Raw genomic sequence first — 18,837 nt, forward strand, 5'->3', positions numbered from 1 at the left:
AACATCGTGGGCCGATTGCCACACTCTCTCCAATCGACTACAGACCGCCTCACTTGCGTGCAACTTTCAGTTTTACACATTAACAAATCGTTGCCAGAAGAGAAAGAATCGCAACTCTTTCCGTGTTTCATAGTGTTTATCTCAGTGTTCAGGGTCCACAGTTTTGATATTTCGGCAGTTTTAATCTACCTGAAGTTTGTGGCGGGATACCCATCGTATCGTCATTGAAAGAAGCGATAACGGGAAAAAGTCGAGGTTCTGACTCTTTAATTGTGTTACAATATTATTTTTCGATTTTCTTTTCTTTTACTAATCCGTAACTGCCTCGCCCTATCTCCTTCTGAATCTATGTTCCTATTGTTTCACCATTTATCTGTCTTGCAATTCTCTCTCCTCCTATAGTAATAGTGTGGCCATTGGTCTCAGAGCAGACGTATTTGTCGCCATCTGGGGAAATCTTTTGCTTATCCTCGCCACTACAATAGACTCAACTTTCGGTTGCATGAGAATTGCCAACTGTCACATTATTGTTGTAAAATATGGACCCTTAACAGGAGTAGACACATAGAGAAATCAGATTGAAAAATTTTACAGAAGACAAATAATTGAAAACAAGCTGCCTGATTGAGCTGTATGAAGAGACGAAAGTAAGAGGAGAGAATAGAGTTCAACGTCCCGGCAACAGCGCCACAAACGGAGACGGCGCACAAGCTCGAGTTACGAAATGTCGGGGAAGGTGGTCGGCCTCCTCAGAGGAACCATCCCGGACTTTGCCCTCAACGTTTTACTTAAATTATGGATAACCTCTGGACAGCCGATCGTCGCCCTCTCGTCCAAAGAGCTGACCTCCGCGCCAGATGGCTCGGTAAGAGGCGGAAGTCATCGACAAGGCGAGTACTCGGTTCATTAGTGAAGTGCGGTATTGAAAAGGAGGTCTCACCAGTTCGTCGTGATTGGTGGCCACTTCGTCAGGCACGCCATATGGAAACAAGATCATCTGGCCGTAAGCGTGGAAGCTGCCGTAGAACACCAGTTCGCCGGAATCGTACCCCGTCAGCGTCTTGGAGAAAGTCGCTGTCTCGTACTCCGAGAACGCCACTGGCCCAGGGTAGTTGTCTGCACAGAAGTCCTCGCTGGTACCGTTTTCTGCCGACAGACGGTACCGCTCATATTTCTGGACAAGAATCGGTTTCTATATATATAACAATATGACAAATTGTGCTTGATCTTGAGACAGGGTTAAATCAGTAAGACATGCAGGATCATGAAGATCATTTAGAGTGGAATATAATATCTACGAAGAATCAAGAAAAGATTTCCACAGAAGTATTAACATAAGAAAACCATCACGTCACAGACAGACAACTACGTGAAGTTGTGACGACGTGTTAGGCCACCTATCGCCAGGTTTATTGACTAGATTCGACAGAGCAACCATCGAGATCGTATCAGTATCAACCAATTGTAGGTTGTATTAACGACATGAAAATCTTCTTCGCCATCACCATTCATATCGGCATCGTCATGTGTCTTCACCATATTCATCATCACCAACTGCCGTCACTGGCTGTTGGGCTCTGTAGACATGTTTTGGCTGTTATCGCATATAATTTATATTATTTTCACTATCTTCGTGCTGCCACCGTTACTGCCTTTCATTTTATCAGTCTTCGCACCACCATCATCTTCAGGGAGACATATATTAAGCAGCTGAAGTGCTTCGTCACAACCATAGTCTTGATTACCCATCACCCTGTCGCCTCTCTTTTCTTACCAAAATTCACAATTTCAAAATCATCTACATTCATCCACTCCCACATACAGCTTTATCCCATTTTTCATTATCGTGCCCATTCTTCCTACCTCTTCATCTTTGCTTAACATGCCCACCTCCATCCCAAGACTAATGACCATGCCAGTCTGTTACTTTTTAGTCAGTAGCCCATAATTTTATATCGCACCATCATCATCACGAGCACGACTATCATCCACAACCGCACCTGTGTGGTTTGCATCAGCATCGTCATCAGCAATCTCAGCCACATTAAATTCATCTTCAGAGGCTTGCATCGTACCAGTTTCATCCCAGATATCCATGCTACGATTAAATCAACTTATCGTACGTGCCAAACCACAGAGCAATTAATATCCCTGCAAACATCGTCCAAAACGTCTAAAATACCACCACAAAGTTTTGAACCAAACACAGTCTATGGATTCGTGAACTTCATTCCATCACTATCCAGACTGTTTTTCCTACACATGTCTTTGTCCTGTCCAGTCTTCAACCAAAATTCTTTAACCCAAAGTCAGTATCCCAATATGATCATAAATCAAATCATAGTATGTAAAGATGTAAAAACTTCGTGATCGTGAATTTCAGTAACCCTGAATTCGACTCTAAGCCTTAACATTTGGTCCCCATGCTTCCTTGCTCCCTATAGTATCACCTCATCGAAAACAACTAAACCCTCACCACCTCAAACCTCATCATACCTCACTGCTATGGTAAAAAAGAAGACATGGAGATCACCAAAGGAAAGACTGACACAGACACCTCAGTCAGAAAATTCCCCTGCGTCTGTAAGGCCTCTGGAACCAGATTGCAAGTCCGAATTTTCTTGAAAATCGATCACATCGTAATAACAGCGCCCTCATCTATCAGTGAAGACACCACATTAAACCATACAACTCTTAAGCACAATCATAGCAAAGCCTCAAATATCTTACAACGACCCCCTCTCTCATGACAGTAAAAATCCACTTATCTTCGTTGCAAAGCCAATCAATTCTTGAAGCAATATCCAAATCCACGATCCGCAGCCCTGTATAACGTCTTCAACCAGACTAACCTGACTGAAAACTAAGCATCTTCTCATCAAACCTGAAATAACGACTGTTTCCCTTATCCAATAATGTCTGCAACCACACAAGTTGTTATATCCTGCACACACGACTGAATATACAACCTGATTTATAACCATATTCCTCCGAAACGTCCTTCCATTTAAGCGATCCGATATCTAATAACAAATCTCAAGGATAGCTCGTTCAACATTTCACCTTAGTGCCACTCCCACATACTCCCACATTTCCCTTTCTCCCGTCTACATAGTCTTGTGTAAACTCAGTCTGATCTCAGCCTGCACAGCATCGCTGTCCACTGCATCCCTGTCTTCCTGCACTCACTTGCTACCATAACGACCGCCAGATTTTGTTCCTTTACACCAGTCCTCACAACACTTACTTACTTCCCCAAGCTATACTTTCACCTTGTAATCTTCCTCATCCCACTGTTATTTTCCATCCCACAATTCCATTCCATCAGAATTTTTTTAAAGGAGCTGAAGACAAACTCCAATCCCGTTATAGCAGCTCCAACAGATCATCAACAGGTTATAACGCAAAATCTGTTAGTATAGCAGCGTTCACCGCCAAAAGACCGCTCGGTAATTCACACATTTTTAGCCTTCCTTTAATTTTTGTGCACAATTTCACTGAAATCATATCAGTACAGCAGTAGAGTAGACACTTCTCTGCTGACAGCCCTCTTTCGGAGAGTGAAACAACAATAAAGGAAAAAAAAAACAGGACCTCTTTGACTTTTCTGAATCCTTTAAATGCTGGCGAGAAAAACGTTCGTAGGAACAGAGAGGAAATAACGAGGTGTTCCTGGACAAAGATTAGTTTGCTTTCGCGATACATCTTGGTAACAGAAAATCATCAGTCATCTGGCCCTTATTCCTGGAAAGAATAAAAATGCTTTACTGCTGGTAAATACGCACAGAAATGTCAAACGTCTTGGGATATCTCTTAATATCGTTGAGCCGGTGTTGTTGTTGTTGTGGTCTTCAGTCCTGAGAATGGTTTGATGCAGCTCTAAATGCTACTCTACCCTGTGCAAGGTTCTTCATCTCCCAGTACATACCACAACCTACATCCTTCTGAATCTGCTTAGTGTATTCATCTCTTGGTCTCCCTCTACGATTTTTACCCTCCACGCTACCCTCCAATGCTAAATTCGTGATCCCTTGATGCCTCAGAACATGTCCTACCAACCGGTCCCTTCTTCTTCTCTAGTTGTGCCACAAACTCCTCTTCTCCCCAATTCTATTCAACACCTCTTGGTTATTTATGTGATCTACCCATCTTATCTTCAGCATTCTTCTGTAGCGCCACATTTCGAAAGCTTCTATTCTCTTCTTGTCCAAACTATTTATCGTCCATGTTTCACTTCCATACATGGCTACACTCCATACAAATACTTTCAGATACGACTTCCTGACACTTAAATCTATACTCGATGTTAACAAATTTCTCTTCTTCAGAAACGCTTTCCTTGCCATTGCCAGTCTATATTTTATATCCTGTCTACTTCGAACATCATCAGTTATTTTGCTCCCCAAATAGCAAAACTCCTTTACTACTTTAAGTGTCTCATTTCCTCATCTAAGTCCCTCAGCATCACCTGATTTAATTCGACTACATTCCATTATTCTCGTTTTGCTTTTGTTGATGTTCAAATTATTTTCAAGACACTGCTCCTCCAGGTCCTTTGTTGTCTCTGACAGAATTACAATGACATCGGCGAACCCCAAAGTTTTTATTTCTTCTCCATGGATTTCAATACCTACTCCGAATTTTTCTTTTGTTTCCTTTACCGCTTGCTCAATATACAGATTGATTAACATCAGGGAGAGGCTACAACCCTGTCTCACTCCCTTCCTAACCGCTGCTTCCCTTTCATGCCCCTCGACTAACTGCCATCTGCTTTCTGTACAAATTGTAAATAGTCTTTCGCTCCCTGTATTTTACCCCTGCCACCTTTAGAATTTGAAAGAGAATATTCCAGTCAACATTGTCAAAAGCTTTCTCTAAGTCTACAAATGATAGAAACGTAGGTTTGCCTTTCGTTAATCTTTCTTCTGAGATAAGTCATAAGGTCAATATTGCCTCACGTGTTCCAGTATTTCTACGGAATCCAAACTAATCTTCCCCGAGGTCGGCTTCTACTAGGTTTTCCATTCGTCTGTGAAGAATTCGTGTTAGTATTTTGCAGTTGTCGCTTATTAAACTAATTGTTTGGTAATTTTCACATCTGTCAACAACTGCTTTCTTTGGGATTGGAATTACTATAGTCTAATTGAAATCTGAGGTTATATCGCCTTTCTCACACATCTTGCTTCCCAGATGGTAGAGTTTTATCATGACTGGCTGTCCCAAGTTCGTCAGTAGTTCTAAAGAAATGTTGTCTACTCCCGGTGCCTTGTTTCGTCTCAGGTCTTTCAGTGCCCTGTAAAACTCTTCACTTAGTATCACATCTCCCATTTCATCTTCATCTCCTTTCATCAATTAAATTGAATATTTCTTCTGTTACCCAAGGATTTCTAGCAGCCGTCGTCTTTTTACGTACTTGATCCTCTGCAGCTTTCACTACTTCATCCCTCAGAGCTACCCATTCTTCTTCTACTGTATTTCTTTCCCCCATTCCTGTCAATTGTTCCCTTATGCTCTCCCTGGAACTCTGTACAACCTCTGGTTTAGTCAGTTTAACCAGGTCCCATCTCCTTAAATTCCCACATTTTTTCAGTTTCTTCAGTTTTAATCTACAGTTCATAACCAATAGATTTTGGCCAGAGTCCACACCTGCCTCTGGAAATGTCCTACACTTTAACACCTGGTTACTAAATCTCTGTCTTACCATTATATAATCTATCTGATACCTTCTACTACCTCCAGGATTTTTCGATGTATACAACCTTCTTTCATGAATCTTGAACCAAGTGTTAGCTATGCTCTGTGCAAAGTTCTACCAGACGGCTTCCTCTTTCATTTCTTACCCCCAATCCATATCCACCTACTATGTTTCCTTCTCTCCCTTTTCCTACACTCGAATTCCAGTCACCCATGACTATTAAATTTTCGTCTCCCTTCACTACCTGAATAATTTCTTTTATCTCATCATACATTTCATCATTTTCCTCATCATCTGCAGAGCTAGTTGGCATATAAACTTGTACTACTGCAGTAGGCGTGGGCTTCGCGTCTGTCTTGGCCACAATAATGCGTTCACTATGCTGTTGGTAGTAGCTTACCCCCACTCCAATTTTTTTAATTCATTATTAAACCTACTCCTGCAATACCCCTATTTGATTTTGTATTTATAACCCTGTATTCACCCGACCACAAGTCTTGTTCCTCATGCCACCGAACTTCACTAATTCCCACTATATCTAACCGATACATTTCCCTTTTTAAATTTTTTTAAATTTTCTAACCTACCTGCCCGATTAAGGGATCTGACATTCCACGCTCCGATCCGTAGAATGACAGTTTTCTTTCTCCTGATAACGACATCCTCTTGAGTAGTCACCGGCCGGAGATCCGAATAGGGGACTATTTTACCTCCGGAATATTTTACCCAAGAGTATGCCATCATCATTTAACCATACAGTAAAGCTGCATGCCCTCGGGAACAATTACGGCTATAGTTTCTCCTTGCTTACCGCCGTTCGCAGTACCAGCACAGCAAGGCCGTTTTCCCTAGTGTTACAAGGCCAGATCAGTCAATCATCCAGACTGTTGCCCCTGCAACTACTGAAAGGCTGCTGCCCCTTTTCAGGAACCACACGTTCGTCTGGCTTCTCAACAGATACCCCTCCGTTGTGGTTGCACCTAGGGTACGGCTATCTGTATCGCTGAGGCACGCAGGCCTCCCCAACAACGGCAAGGTCCATGGGTCATGAGGGGGGGGGGGGGGGAGGGGGGGGGGGAGAGCCGGTAAGGCATGGTATTTAAATTTTTTACGTTTTTTGAAACCACCCGCCTTCTTTCCGAGATGTTAATATCGAGATCGGATTGGAGTCTCTGGTCGCCGCTTATCTTTGGCGAGTTGGCGAGGGGAACAGAAAGGGCTTGCGGAGAATGAGCGCTGGACGGTGTCTGAGGAGCGACGCCGGTGTCGGAGGTCGAGCAGCTTGTTCGGTGGCCCTGCGGAAGCAGTCGACTGGGACGGAACGCTCCAAGATCTCAGTGTGTGGAGGGTCGGTCTTGTCCCGACGGCGACATAGTGTGGTCATTCAACGGCTGAGAAGTTTTTTCCTTGGTTCTGCCCTTGGGATTCCGACGAAGAATTACGGCAAGTTTGGTGTATGAGGTGAACGTAAGAATTCTAAAAAGGTGCACGTTCCTGGCGCGTATACTAGACTTGTGAGTGGTGTAATCTTTGCTTCGGTACTGCAGTCTCCAGTTAGAGCGCTGCTTGGGAGGAGAGTGCTGATATGGGCATTGTCATATACTTAGCTGCTTTAAGATGAATGACTGTTTGGATCGAAGGTGGATCCAAGTGAAGGACTGAATCATTGCTTGTCTCATTAAGAAACCTATGTCGGCCCCTATCGTATTAAACTTGTTATCTGCAGTTACAACTTTTAACTGACACTCTGGTCGTGTCCACTACTGAACTTCGGAGATACTGTTAAGTGTTTGCAGTAAGAGAAAGATTGACTGTGGAGTTTGAAGTCGGACGCTTATGATCTGTGTTAATTGCAATTATCTTTTTGTGGTATTTTACGGTTCTACTTGTCGTGGCGTAATCGCTAATAGTATAGTAGTTTCGGAGGTCATATTGTGCTTTGGTGTGCCTCTAAAAATGGTTGAAATGGATCTGAGCACTATGTGACTTAACATCTATGGTCATCAGTCCTCTAGAACTTAGGACTACTTAAACCTAACTAACCTAAGGACATCACACAACACCCAGTCATCACGAGGGAGATAAAATGCCTGACCCCACCGGGAATCGAACCTGGGAACCCGGGCGTGGGAAAGGTGTGCCTCTCCCAAGAGTTTAAAGTCCCAAATACTTTGTTACTGCCTTGTTGAGATTTCCTTGCAACATTTGTTGGTTTGTCTCTTGTTTACCCCAGCGTGCTGCTGTTTGGTGGAATGCGGTATAGTAGCTGTGTTTAGTAGTATGTCATCTACACCCTAGTCCTTTTTAAGATTTGTGAGCCGCATCCACATCGATGTATAATCCTAGTATGCAAGTTGTGTAAGTTGGATGCATTCTGTTAGCGTTTTATTCGTCGTGGAAAATCCTTCGCGTGCCGCGTGTGTTTCTGAAGGACAGCACGGAGCACAACATCGCATGACCACGACGAAATCAAAGGATATGTATTGCATATTTTTTTAACGGTTGTAACCACTGAGCTTAAGAGTTGAATTCCGTTTTTTGATTTTGAACGGAAAAGTTCCATATACCTTGTTAATTATAACATTTATACTTACTTATTTGCCATAATTCGTTGGCGATAGTGTGCATCACATGTAAAGATGTTTATGGTGTAAAGTGTTTAAAGGGAAGAAAAATATTTTGCGATACGGTGCGCATCGTAGAGGCTACCGGGTTTGAGTTTACGTCGATAGTAATCAGATTTTATTCCATTTAAGTTGTTCTAATTAAAAATTTTGTGATGAATATTTTATTGCCTTTGGAGATCACAGGTCATACCTGCGAAAATTTTGGTACTGCCATGTGGCGTTAGAATCTTTTATTTAACCCTGCATTATGCAATTTATATCTATTTTTTCCTTTGCCTGAAAAGGGATTTTGAGTTTTAAGCTTTGTAAATGGATTCTGAGAGCTCTTCTTTGATCTGTTAAAATACTTCAGTAGCTTTCATTAACAAGCTATATCGAGGATGCTGTTGTTCCTGATAACGAGTGTTCACTCACTATTTTAAAATCAAGTTAATAAAGTTGTAAAATTCTAAAGGTAGAACAGGGGATTTTATTAGAGAAACGGTGCCTGCCCGTACCCCCCACAACTTCCACGTATTCAAAGCATTGGCCTTCGGGCGTTGTCTGACGTTTTCTGCGGTATCCGTCCCAGCCAAAGCCTGTGGGACCACGTCAATCGTTTCGGACCTCCATTTGCCTGGCCTGGTGCAGTAACTCGATCTGGCATGGATCCAACAAGTCCTTCGAAGTCCGCTGCATTAATGCTGAGTCATGCTGCCTCTATAGCTGTCCATCATTGTGAATGAGTTGCCGGTGCAGGATTTTGTGCACGAACTGACCTCTCGATTATGTCTCATAAATTTTCGATAGGATTCATGTTGGGAAATCTGGGCGGTCAACACATGCACTCGAATTGTCCAGAACGTTTCTGAAACCAGTCGCCAACAATTGTGGAGCAGTGACAAGGCACAGTGTCGGCCGTAAAAAGTCCATTGTTGGTTGGAAACATGAAGCTGATGAATGGCTGCAAATGGTCTCCAAGTAGCCAAACATAACAATTTCCAGTCAGAGGACTATTCGAGCCACGAGCAGTTTGTGCAATGCCTTCTCGACAACTTGAGTTTATAGTTTCGTGGGATCTGCGCCACACTCGAACCATACCCTCAGCTCTTACCAACTGAAACCAGGGCTCAGCTGACCTGTCGTCTAGCGTCCAACTGATATGGTCACGAGGAGAGACGCTGTAGGCGTTGTCGTACTGGTAGGAAAGGCACTCGAGTTGGTCGGTTGCTGCAATAGCTCATTAACGCCACATTTCGCCACACTGTACTAACGGGTATGTTCGTCGGACGTCCCATATTGTTTTTTGCCGTTACTTCACGTAGCGTTGCTTGTCTCTTAGCACTTTCGGTACCCGCTATGTACCAGTTTTTCCCGTCCTTTGTGACCAGCACGTCTAGAAATAATAATTTTTTGTCGTTTTCTACTTCCATGGTAAATTTTATGTTGGAGTGGAGGCTGTTCAAGTGTCTTAGGAAGTCACTGAGCTGTTCTTCTCCATGGCTCCACACAACGAAATTATCAACGACGTACCTGTACCACACCTTAGGTTTACAAGTCGCCGAGTCCAGTGCCTGTGCTTCAAAATGTTCCATGCAGAAGTCGGCCATCATCTCACTATGAGGACTACCCATGGCAACTCCATCCAGCTGTTTGTAGAAATTGCCATTCCACGTGAAATAGCTAGTGGTGAGACATCCATGGAAGAGCTTTTTGATGTCTTGCAGGAAAATGGAACCTATGTGCTCCAGAATGTCACTGAGTGGCACTTTCGTATACAACGAAATAACATCAAAGCTGATCAGTATGTCGTTTGGTACAAGTTTCAGCTTCTTCAGCTTCTCAATGAAATGTCCTGAGTCCTTTATGTACGTGTCGGTCTTCCCCACCTGTGGCTGGAGCAGAGAGGCCAAGTGTTTTGCCAGTTTATACGTCGGTGAGCTAGGAGTGCTAACAATCGGTCTTAGTTGAACGTTGTTCTTATGGATCTTAGGTAATCTATACAGCCGAAGTGGTAGTGCTGCCGGGTTGCGAAGTTTCTCTGTATGTCCGCCGGCATAGGAGACGCCTTGATTAACCGATTCGTATTCCGTGTGATACGCTGCGTCGGATCTGCGCTTAGTTTACGGTACGTGGTCGGATCTAATGGATCTCGGATCTTTTGGTCATAATCTTCGGTCTTAATTACGACGGTCGCCTTCCCCTTATCGGCAGGCAGCACCAATATACTCTTGTCGGCGTTAAGATTCTTAATAGCTTGTACCTCTTCTTTCTTCAGATTGCAAGCTAGTGGTTTAGCTCGGCGCAGTATCTTGGCTGTTTCAGTAGGTATTTCTTATGCCTTTCACAAGGAAGGGTCCGAATGGCCGCTCCGGTGTTAGCGATGATTTCCTCCAAAGGTATTGTTCTCAGGATGATAGCGAAATTCCCTCCTTTTTGAAGAACAGACACTTCCTCTTCGGTCAATTGTCGTTCAGTGAGGTTGACCACTGTGTGTGACATGTCGGAAATCGCCTTGTCAGTCTGCTTCCCGCATCATTCAAACTTTTTCTTCCGTCGCTCAGAGTAACGTTCGAGTTCGTTCTGCATGCTCCTGTAAGTGATGCTGTCGATCTTGGCCCAGTCGTCTCCATGCATTCTGCTGCTTAGTTGATAGAAAATGTCCAAACGTTCCTGGTCCGTTCATGCCAAGTCTCTACGAGTTGTATGAATTCGTTCACGAAGAAAAGCTCGTTCCATTCTGTCGTAGATACGATGTGCTTGGGCGGTGGTGAATAGACGTTTACATTTCAGGAACTTGCGTGTAGCATCTTCATCTCTCCACCACGAAAGGAAGGCGAGAGAGGACATCAATCGTGCCTTCTTCTTCCGTCGTTGGTCAAGGCGTCGGTACAATCAGCAAATCTCCTCCCCGTAGAGGCATAATACAAAATTGTTCAGGCTTTCGTGGGCAGTTGTTGACAAACTGCCTATTTGCTCTGTTCGGGTTCTTCGGCCGACGTTCGTCAAATGATTTTACTGACGTGGAATGGCAGTTTCTATAAACAGCTGGATGGAGTTTGCCATGGGTAGTCCTCATAGTCAGATGGTGGCCGACTTCTTCATGGAACATTTCGAAGCACAGGCACTGGACTCGGCGACTTGCAAACCTAAGGTGTGGTACAGGTACGTCGATGATAAGTTCGTTGTGTCGAGCAATGATGAAGAACATATCGATGACTTTCTAAGACACTAGGACAGCCTCCACTCCAACATAAAATTTACCATGGGCGTATAAAAGGACAAAAAACTACCATTTCTAGACGTGCTGGTCACAAGGGACGGCGAAAAACTAGGACATAGCGTTTACCGAAAACCGACACACATGGACCGATACCTGCACAGTCTATCAAACCACCACCGGAACCAGAAAAGAGGCATGATTCATACGCTCGTAAAGCGAGCAGGACGAATATGTGAGACGCAGCACCTCAAACGCGAAATGCAACATCTGGAAAGTGTTCTGAGGAGCACTGTGTACTCCACAAATTATACCAGAAGTGTAACAGAACCAAACACTCGGCGAAGTAAGAAATCAGGAAAAGAAATGTCGGGTACGGCCTTTCTGCCATACATTCCCAGAGTGACGGACAGAATCGGCCGTATATTGAACAAACACGGCGTAAAGACAATTTTCAAACCGACAAGGAAGATTAAGAATGTCTTAGATCGGAAAAGGATAAAAGGGACCCACTTGCAATGTCGGGAACATACCGCTTACCATGAATCTGCGGAAAAGTTTGTGTCGGAATGAGTGGACGATAAATCAACACCAGGATCAAAAAGAAGCGACACTGCAGGTTGGGGCAGGTGGAGAAATCGGCCGTGACAGAGCACGCGCTGAGTGAGACCGACCATGTAATAAAATTCACCGACACGGAAGTTCTGGCTGTAGAGTAGCACTATTACACCCGCTTCTTTAGAGAAGCTGTAGAAATGCGCAAACACGGGAACAGCTTCAACAAGAAAGAGGAAAGCCGTAAGGTAAACGGATCCTTGCTTCCCGTACTGCAGCGAACCACCCTCGCAGGTAGCAGGAGGAGAACCGCACCGGAAATGACCACGGAGAAGCCCGCGGACGCTGGTGCGCTAGGTACATATAGTCTGCGGCCGCGAGATCGGCTCCAGTTCACCACCGGCAATGGAGGGTGAAGCTTTGACAATGTCAGCCACTCGTGCTGGCGAAACGTCAGTAAAATCATCAGACGAACGTCTGCCGAAGATCCCGAGACAGAAGCGAATAGCCTGTTTCTTAACAACTGGTCACGAAAGCCTGAACAATTTTGAACTCGAAACACTGTCACAAATCGTAATACTTCGTGCTTCATGAGTGGGTGATCGCGGGAGTTGGTAGGAAATTATTGAGGTTGGAGATAACTAAGAAGTTTAAGATTATGCAGTCATTACAGGGTAAAAAGCTCACGGTATAAATATCAGTCCCACCCTTAAAAGACCACACTAGTCGTCCTGGAGCACTGTAGAAATTGTAGAACTGGTACTATGTGGTCACGTGACCTTGTGACGTAAGTCATGGCAGTGAACTGGTGCGTATGTGCCTGTCTGTGGTATGCATTCATTGCATTGAGATGGTTCGATATGGAGACGTGACAGAATGGCAATATGAGCTGTCATGTTTGAACACGACACGACATATTATCAGAGCGTAGATGGAGGGGGATGCATCCTATTAGGTAGATGGTGTAATTCGATTCATGAATTACATTGCCGTAGCAAGGTAAATGAAAGATTTTGTGTGGTATTAGTACCAAATCACTTTTTGTGTTGCCTTTACGTCATCTCATCAAGTAAGAGGGCCGAATACCGAAACACACGGCGATTCACAACGGATGGAACGTGAGTTTGCTAGTCGAACATACAAGTCTGTACGGTGAAGGAGTACAGCATTACCGTTCTCAAAGACTTAAACACCAGAAACATACAATTTTTACGTATTCTGTAAATATATTTCGGAATTATTATATATTTGTGGTTCTGGACCCCTTATGTTCAAACGTTTGAGGATAGCTAAAATACTCTTAATATATATTTTAATGATATTATCCCAAACTATGCTGAAATCCATGCTAAGTAAATACATGTTCAGTCCGTCGACTGAATTATTTTCGTAAAATAATATCCAGGAATGCCTCTTTATGCCATGTTAAAATATTAAGGAGGTGAGTGAGCTCTGTCCGAATAGGTCTTGTAATGCCAATGCTACCAAAGGCAGCACCGTCATCCTTTGCCAGTAGACATCACTGGATGCAGATATGAAGGGGCATGTGGTCAGCATACCGCTCTCTTGACCGTTGTCAGTTTTCATGACCACAGCTAGTTCTCAGTTAAGTACCTCCTCAATTGGCCTCACATGGGCTGAGTGCACCCCACTTTCCAACAGCGTTCGTCAGACGTTGATGGTGAGCACCAAGCCCAAGAGCTCTTAACTTCGGTGATCTGACGGGAACCGACGTTATCACTGTAGTAAGGCCGTTGCTTTTAATCCACTGAGGACTCGTTAAAATTTCTTTTAGCATTTCCAACGAAAAAATGTGGTTGCACCGGCCTACTTGCACATAGTACATTCCAAAGAATTCGAGGATGTATGTCTCAGTAATTAAATCGGGTCACTATAAGCTTTACTTTTTGTAAATCGTGAGACATATAAACTGGTCGTACTTAATGAGGAAAATATTGCAAAAAATAAATTTATCACCTGCGAAATGAAAGTCCCAGTTGCGGTTCAGATCAACGCCTGTGCAGTTCTGATAAGGTGTGCGATTCTTACGCCATAGACGGTCCTGTAAACAAATTTAATCACGTTACAGTAACACGTACATACCAGAGATTTGATCTATCGACATCATAGTCGCTCATAAAACAAAATACAAATTTACTTGACTACCAATATGTGAAGTTACTTATGTCAATGAATAGAAAAGCAAGAGGCTGACACCATTCAGTAGAACAAGGAAAACACTGGGTGATTATATACGATTAATTGAGTAATTAGTTTTTTTCCACAAATGACTTAAATACAACATTATTATTGGATGTAATACCCAACGGCGAGGGGAGGCCAGAAGGAACAGACAGATATTTGTGCGCCAGCCCATGTAATTTTCACCTGGTAGAGGAGTATGGTAAGACCAGTTTCTAGGGTGTGACGACTATATGAGTAAGAACTATCACTAATGAATGGCAGATCAATTTCAGAACAGCAAGACACGTAAAACCTATACGATAAAAGGGTTTAGCAGCTCTCACAGGAGAGCGTTAGTACTGCATGGTGGAAGTGGACTGCAGCACACATCTAGGGCAAGTTGATAGTGTTTCTTCCACGGATGATAACAAAGCTCAAAAGTGTTTGTAAGAGCATTTCGAAATTGCGGTAACAAATGCATACTGCAGGTCGGTCAGAATGATGAGAATCTCAAGGATAACGCTTCTGCAGACTGATGGAGGCAGGCGCCACCCGCCTTCGTCGGATGATCAACGATCCGAGCCTCACTTCACGACAGTAAGGATTTAGTTTGCCCGCCCCACAAGAAATTCTGGTACTGAAGCCAGATGTCATTCACGCAGGTAAGAAAGCGTGCCTGAGAAGTGTTGGTAGTGTCAGCCATCTACTCGAACGTTCTTTCCCTTTCAGCTGGTGTGAAACACGGTGCATTGGCCCACCAATTTTCAGCCATGGCCTGATAATAGAAATAACAATACAAATCTGTGCAATACATGGTGTCTCAAACCATTATGGCCAAAATTAAATGGGTGGAGTATAGTCTCAGGCTGAGTATTTTAAAATAAAGAACTAATAGTCAGAAACGAATATTTTGTTTTTATTGGCATGAACAACATATGTTTCATAGCAGCAGCTTAAACTCGTCGCGAATGTTGAAACTGACAGCGGATAGCCTCCATAACTGAGTTACAAAGGATCAAAAGCTTTAGCCATGTTCTCTGCAAAGAGGTGACAAAAGTCATGGGACAGTTATATGCACATATATGGATGGTGGTAATATCGCGTACACAATGTAAAAAAGCGCAGTACATTATCGGAGCTGCCTTTGTACTAAAGTGATTAATGTGAAACGGTTCCCGAAATGATTGTGCCCAAGTTACGAGAATTAACAGATTTTGAATGTGGGACGGTAGTTGGAGCTAGACGCAAGGCACATTACGATTCGGAAATCGTTAGGGAATTCAATACTGCGAGATCCTTAGTATCAAGAGTGTGCGGAGAATACCAAATCTTAGGTATTATCTCTCACCACAGACAACGAAGTGGTCGATGGCTTTCGCTTAACGACCTAGAGAAGCAACGTTTGCTTCGAGTTGTCAGAGTTAACACACGAGCAACAGAGTGTAGGGAATAGTCGCAGAAATCTATGTGGAGCGTACGACGAACGTATCCGTTAGGACAGTGTGGCGAAATTTGAGGTTAATGGGGTATCGCAGCAGACGACCGATGCGAGGGCCTTTGTTAACTGCTCCACACAGCTTGAAGCGCCTCTCCTATTCTCGTTACCACATCGGTTGGCCACAGACTACTGAAAAACCATGCCCTGTTCAGAAGAGTCTCAACTTCAGATGGTAAGAACTGAGAGTAGGGTTATAGTGTGGCACAGACTCCACGAAGCTATGGATTCAAGTTGTCAACATGGCACTGCCGAAACTGGTGGTGTTTCCGTAATGTTGTTTACATGAACTGACCTGGACCTCCGGTCCAACTGGGCATATAATTGACTGGAATGGTTATGCTGGACTACTTGGAGACCATCTGAAGCCATTCATGAACCTCATGTTCCCAAAGAACGTTGTTACATTTATGGCTGAGAGTATGCCATATAACGTGGCCACACTTGTTGACGGTTGGTTTGAAGAACATTCTGGACAATTCGAGCGAATGATATGGCCAGCCGGTTCGCCCGACATGAATCCCGACAAACATTTTTGGGGCATAGTTGAGAGGTGAGTTCGTGCACGAAATCCTGCACCGGCAACACCTCTGCAGTTATGGACGGACATGGAGACAGCATGGCTCAATGTATGTGCAGGGGACTTCCACGAACTTGTTAAGTCCACGTCCAGTTGCTGCACTACGCCGGGGAAAAGAAAGTACGACACGATACTAGGAGGTGTCCTATGATGTTTGTCACCTCAATGCAGTCTGGCGTAATAGAAATAACAAAATAAACCATTATGGCCAACGTTATATAGTGATTGACGGTCCTAGCTCGAGTTCTTTGAGATAACAAACTAATCGTCAGAAATTAATGTTGAGTTTCTATTGGAATTAAGAATATATGTTTCGTAGCAACAGCGTATAGGCGTCACGAATTTGGAAACTGACAACTGATAGCCTCAACGCATGTGTTACAAAGGAACATGAGTTATTGCCGAGCTCTTTGAAAAATCCCTTTGTCTGTTAGAGAATGAAAGCCTGCTGGGATCTACCATACAGTTGCTACTCTTTTTCCGCTAGTGTTTCATTTGATTTTCTTAAGAAATCGGCACGTCACGTTGCATCATACTCCTGTTCGCATAACTGTCTCCATGGTCCCAATGTTCATATAGCTTGGGGCTTGTAATCTATCCTAAGCCCTTGGGTTATAGATCTCCATGGTTGAATACCTGTAGATGGAGAGTTAACCCTCCGAAACCTTAAACAGTAAAGAGAATAGCGAGTTTTGGGGAATCTGTAACAAATAATAACCTTTTCATTTAGTAGCATTGTACTATTAGTCTGATAAAATGGCAATGGCTATAAGAGGCCCTACCGGATCTTTGTCCTTGTCGCGTAGTGTGCGGTGCGAGGCTGGTTGGACGGAGCTCTGCACGCTCGGCTAGCAAGTGCAAGTCATCTCCGCATTAGAACCTGCTTACTGTAGTCAGACATCGGTCTCCCTCTACGACTTCTACCTACCATAAGTCCTTCCATTGCTAAAATTACGGTTTCTTTATACCTCGACCGATTTCTTCCGTTACTAAAGTTATGCCTCAAATTTCTTGTTTTCACAATTCAGTTCTGTACCTCAGCAGAAGTTTTTCGATCTACCCACCCAATTTCCAACTTTTTCGGATTACCACATTTCAAAAGCTTCTATTCTCCTCTTCACCGAACTGTTTTTCGTTCACGTTTGACTTCCGAATAAGGCTATATACCACACAAATGTCTATAAAAACTATTTATGAACACTTAGATTTGTTAATATATTGAAACATTACCGTAAATTAAGAGCGACCTGATGGGTAATTAAAATATCACTCAGTCTTGATCTAAAGGATTTATTAAAAATTAATGGCAAGTGCTGAGCAGAGACGATGGCGAGACACTGGTAGTGCTTTCAGCAGTTACCAACGGTCTTCTCCGACACTTACCAGTCTGTTACCATTCTGACGTGTGACTTTTAGGTTTTAATAAATCCTTGGGATCAATAGTGACTAGTCTGTTTCTTAAATTTGTATTCAATGCTAAGAAATTTATCTTTTCAAGAAAAACTTTCCTTGCTACTGCGTCTACATGTCATTTCCCCTGTGCTTCGGTCATTAGCCATTATTTTTCTACTCAGACAGCAAAACCGATCAACAATTTTTAATGCCTCGTTTTCAAATTTAATTCTATTGCCATCACCTAATTTAATACGACTACATTCCATTACTGTTTTTCCTTTGATGTTATTCTTACCATACCCTCTCTTCAAGGCACTATATACTCCTTTTAACTGTAATTGCAAGTTCTTCTCCGTTTCTGACACAAATTACAACGTCAACGGGCCGCGCGATCAGTGGCGCCTTGCCTCGGTTCGTGCGGCTCCTTCCGTCGGGGATTTGAGTCGTCCCTCTGGCATGGGTGTGTGTGTTGTCCTTATCGTAAGTTAGTTTCAATTAGATTAAGTAGTGTGTAAGCCTAGGGTCCGATGATTTCAGCTGTTTGGTCCGATAGGAACTTAACAGAAATTTCCAAATTACAACGTCACCGGCGAAAGTCACAGTTTTATTTTTCTTTCTAGAATCTGAACTTCTTTTCCTAATTTTCCCTTCCTTAGCTTCGCCGGTAGTCTATGAACTGAATTAAATAGCCATTTGTACCTGTTTGACTTTGTCTTTAACGGCTCAAGACAGAACTTGAAAACTCGATTAAGGCACGCATCTACGCATCTGTAACAGCTGGACGCCTCAAAACAGAAGACATCTCAGTCGTGACGAAAACTTCTATGTTTTTGTGTTAGGATGAATATGTGGAGCCTGATGAAAAGAGAAATTGCTTAACAATTGACACATTCAACATTTACAGGCAACCAAGTACTGCAATGAGAGCTACTCACTGTGTTCCAGGTGTAATTATAGCCGTCGAGATTGGAGGTGGGGTAGATCTTGAATACGAACTGGCTGACAACATCCCTGACGTCCGTGTCGTTAGTCGTTAAGATCTCGTTGATGAACCAGTTCATACAGGCGGTGGCGGCCCAGTCACGTGGGTGCATACCTGAAGCATTA

At 43.4% G+C, this 18,837-nt stretch overlaps 1 protein-coding gene across 1 annotated transcript in view; it reads right to left on the minus strand.

Annotated features, from left to right (window-relative positions):
* LOC126355608 (zinc carboxypeptidase-like) overlaps positions 1 to 18,837 on the minus strand; it is a 140,686-nt gene that overhangs the window by 8,651 nt on the left and 113,198 nt on the right. Inside the window, exons 6-8 of the mRNA XM_050005970.1 lie at positions 18,666 to 18,826; positions 14,054 to 14,138; positions 941 to 1,146 (exon numbers count right to left, since the gene is read on the minus strand). Of these exons, the coding sequence (XP_049861927.1) occupies positions 941 to 1,146; positions 14,054 to 14,138; positions 18,666 to 18,826 (452 nt within the window). The remainder of the gene's footprint in view (positions 1 to 940; positions 1,147 to 14,053; positions 14,139 to 18,665; positions 18,827 to 18,837) is intronic.

This window comes from Schistocerca gregaria, chromosome 3, assembly GCF_023897955.1.
Source record: "Schistocerca gregaria isolate iqSchGreg1 chromosome 3, iqSchGreg1.2, whole genome shotgun sequence".
Classification (NCBI taxonomy): Eukaryota; Metazoa; Arthropoda; class Insecta; order Orthoptera; family Acrididae; genus Schistocerca; species Schistocerca gregaria.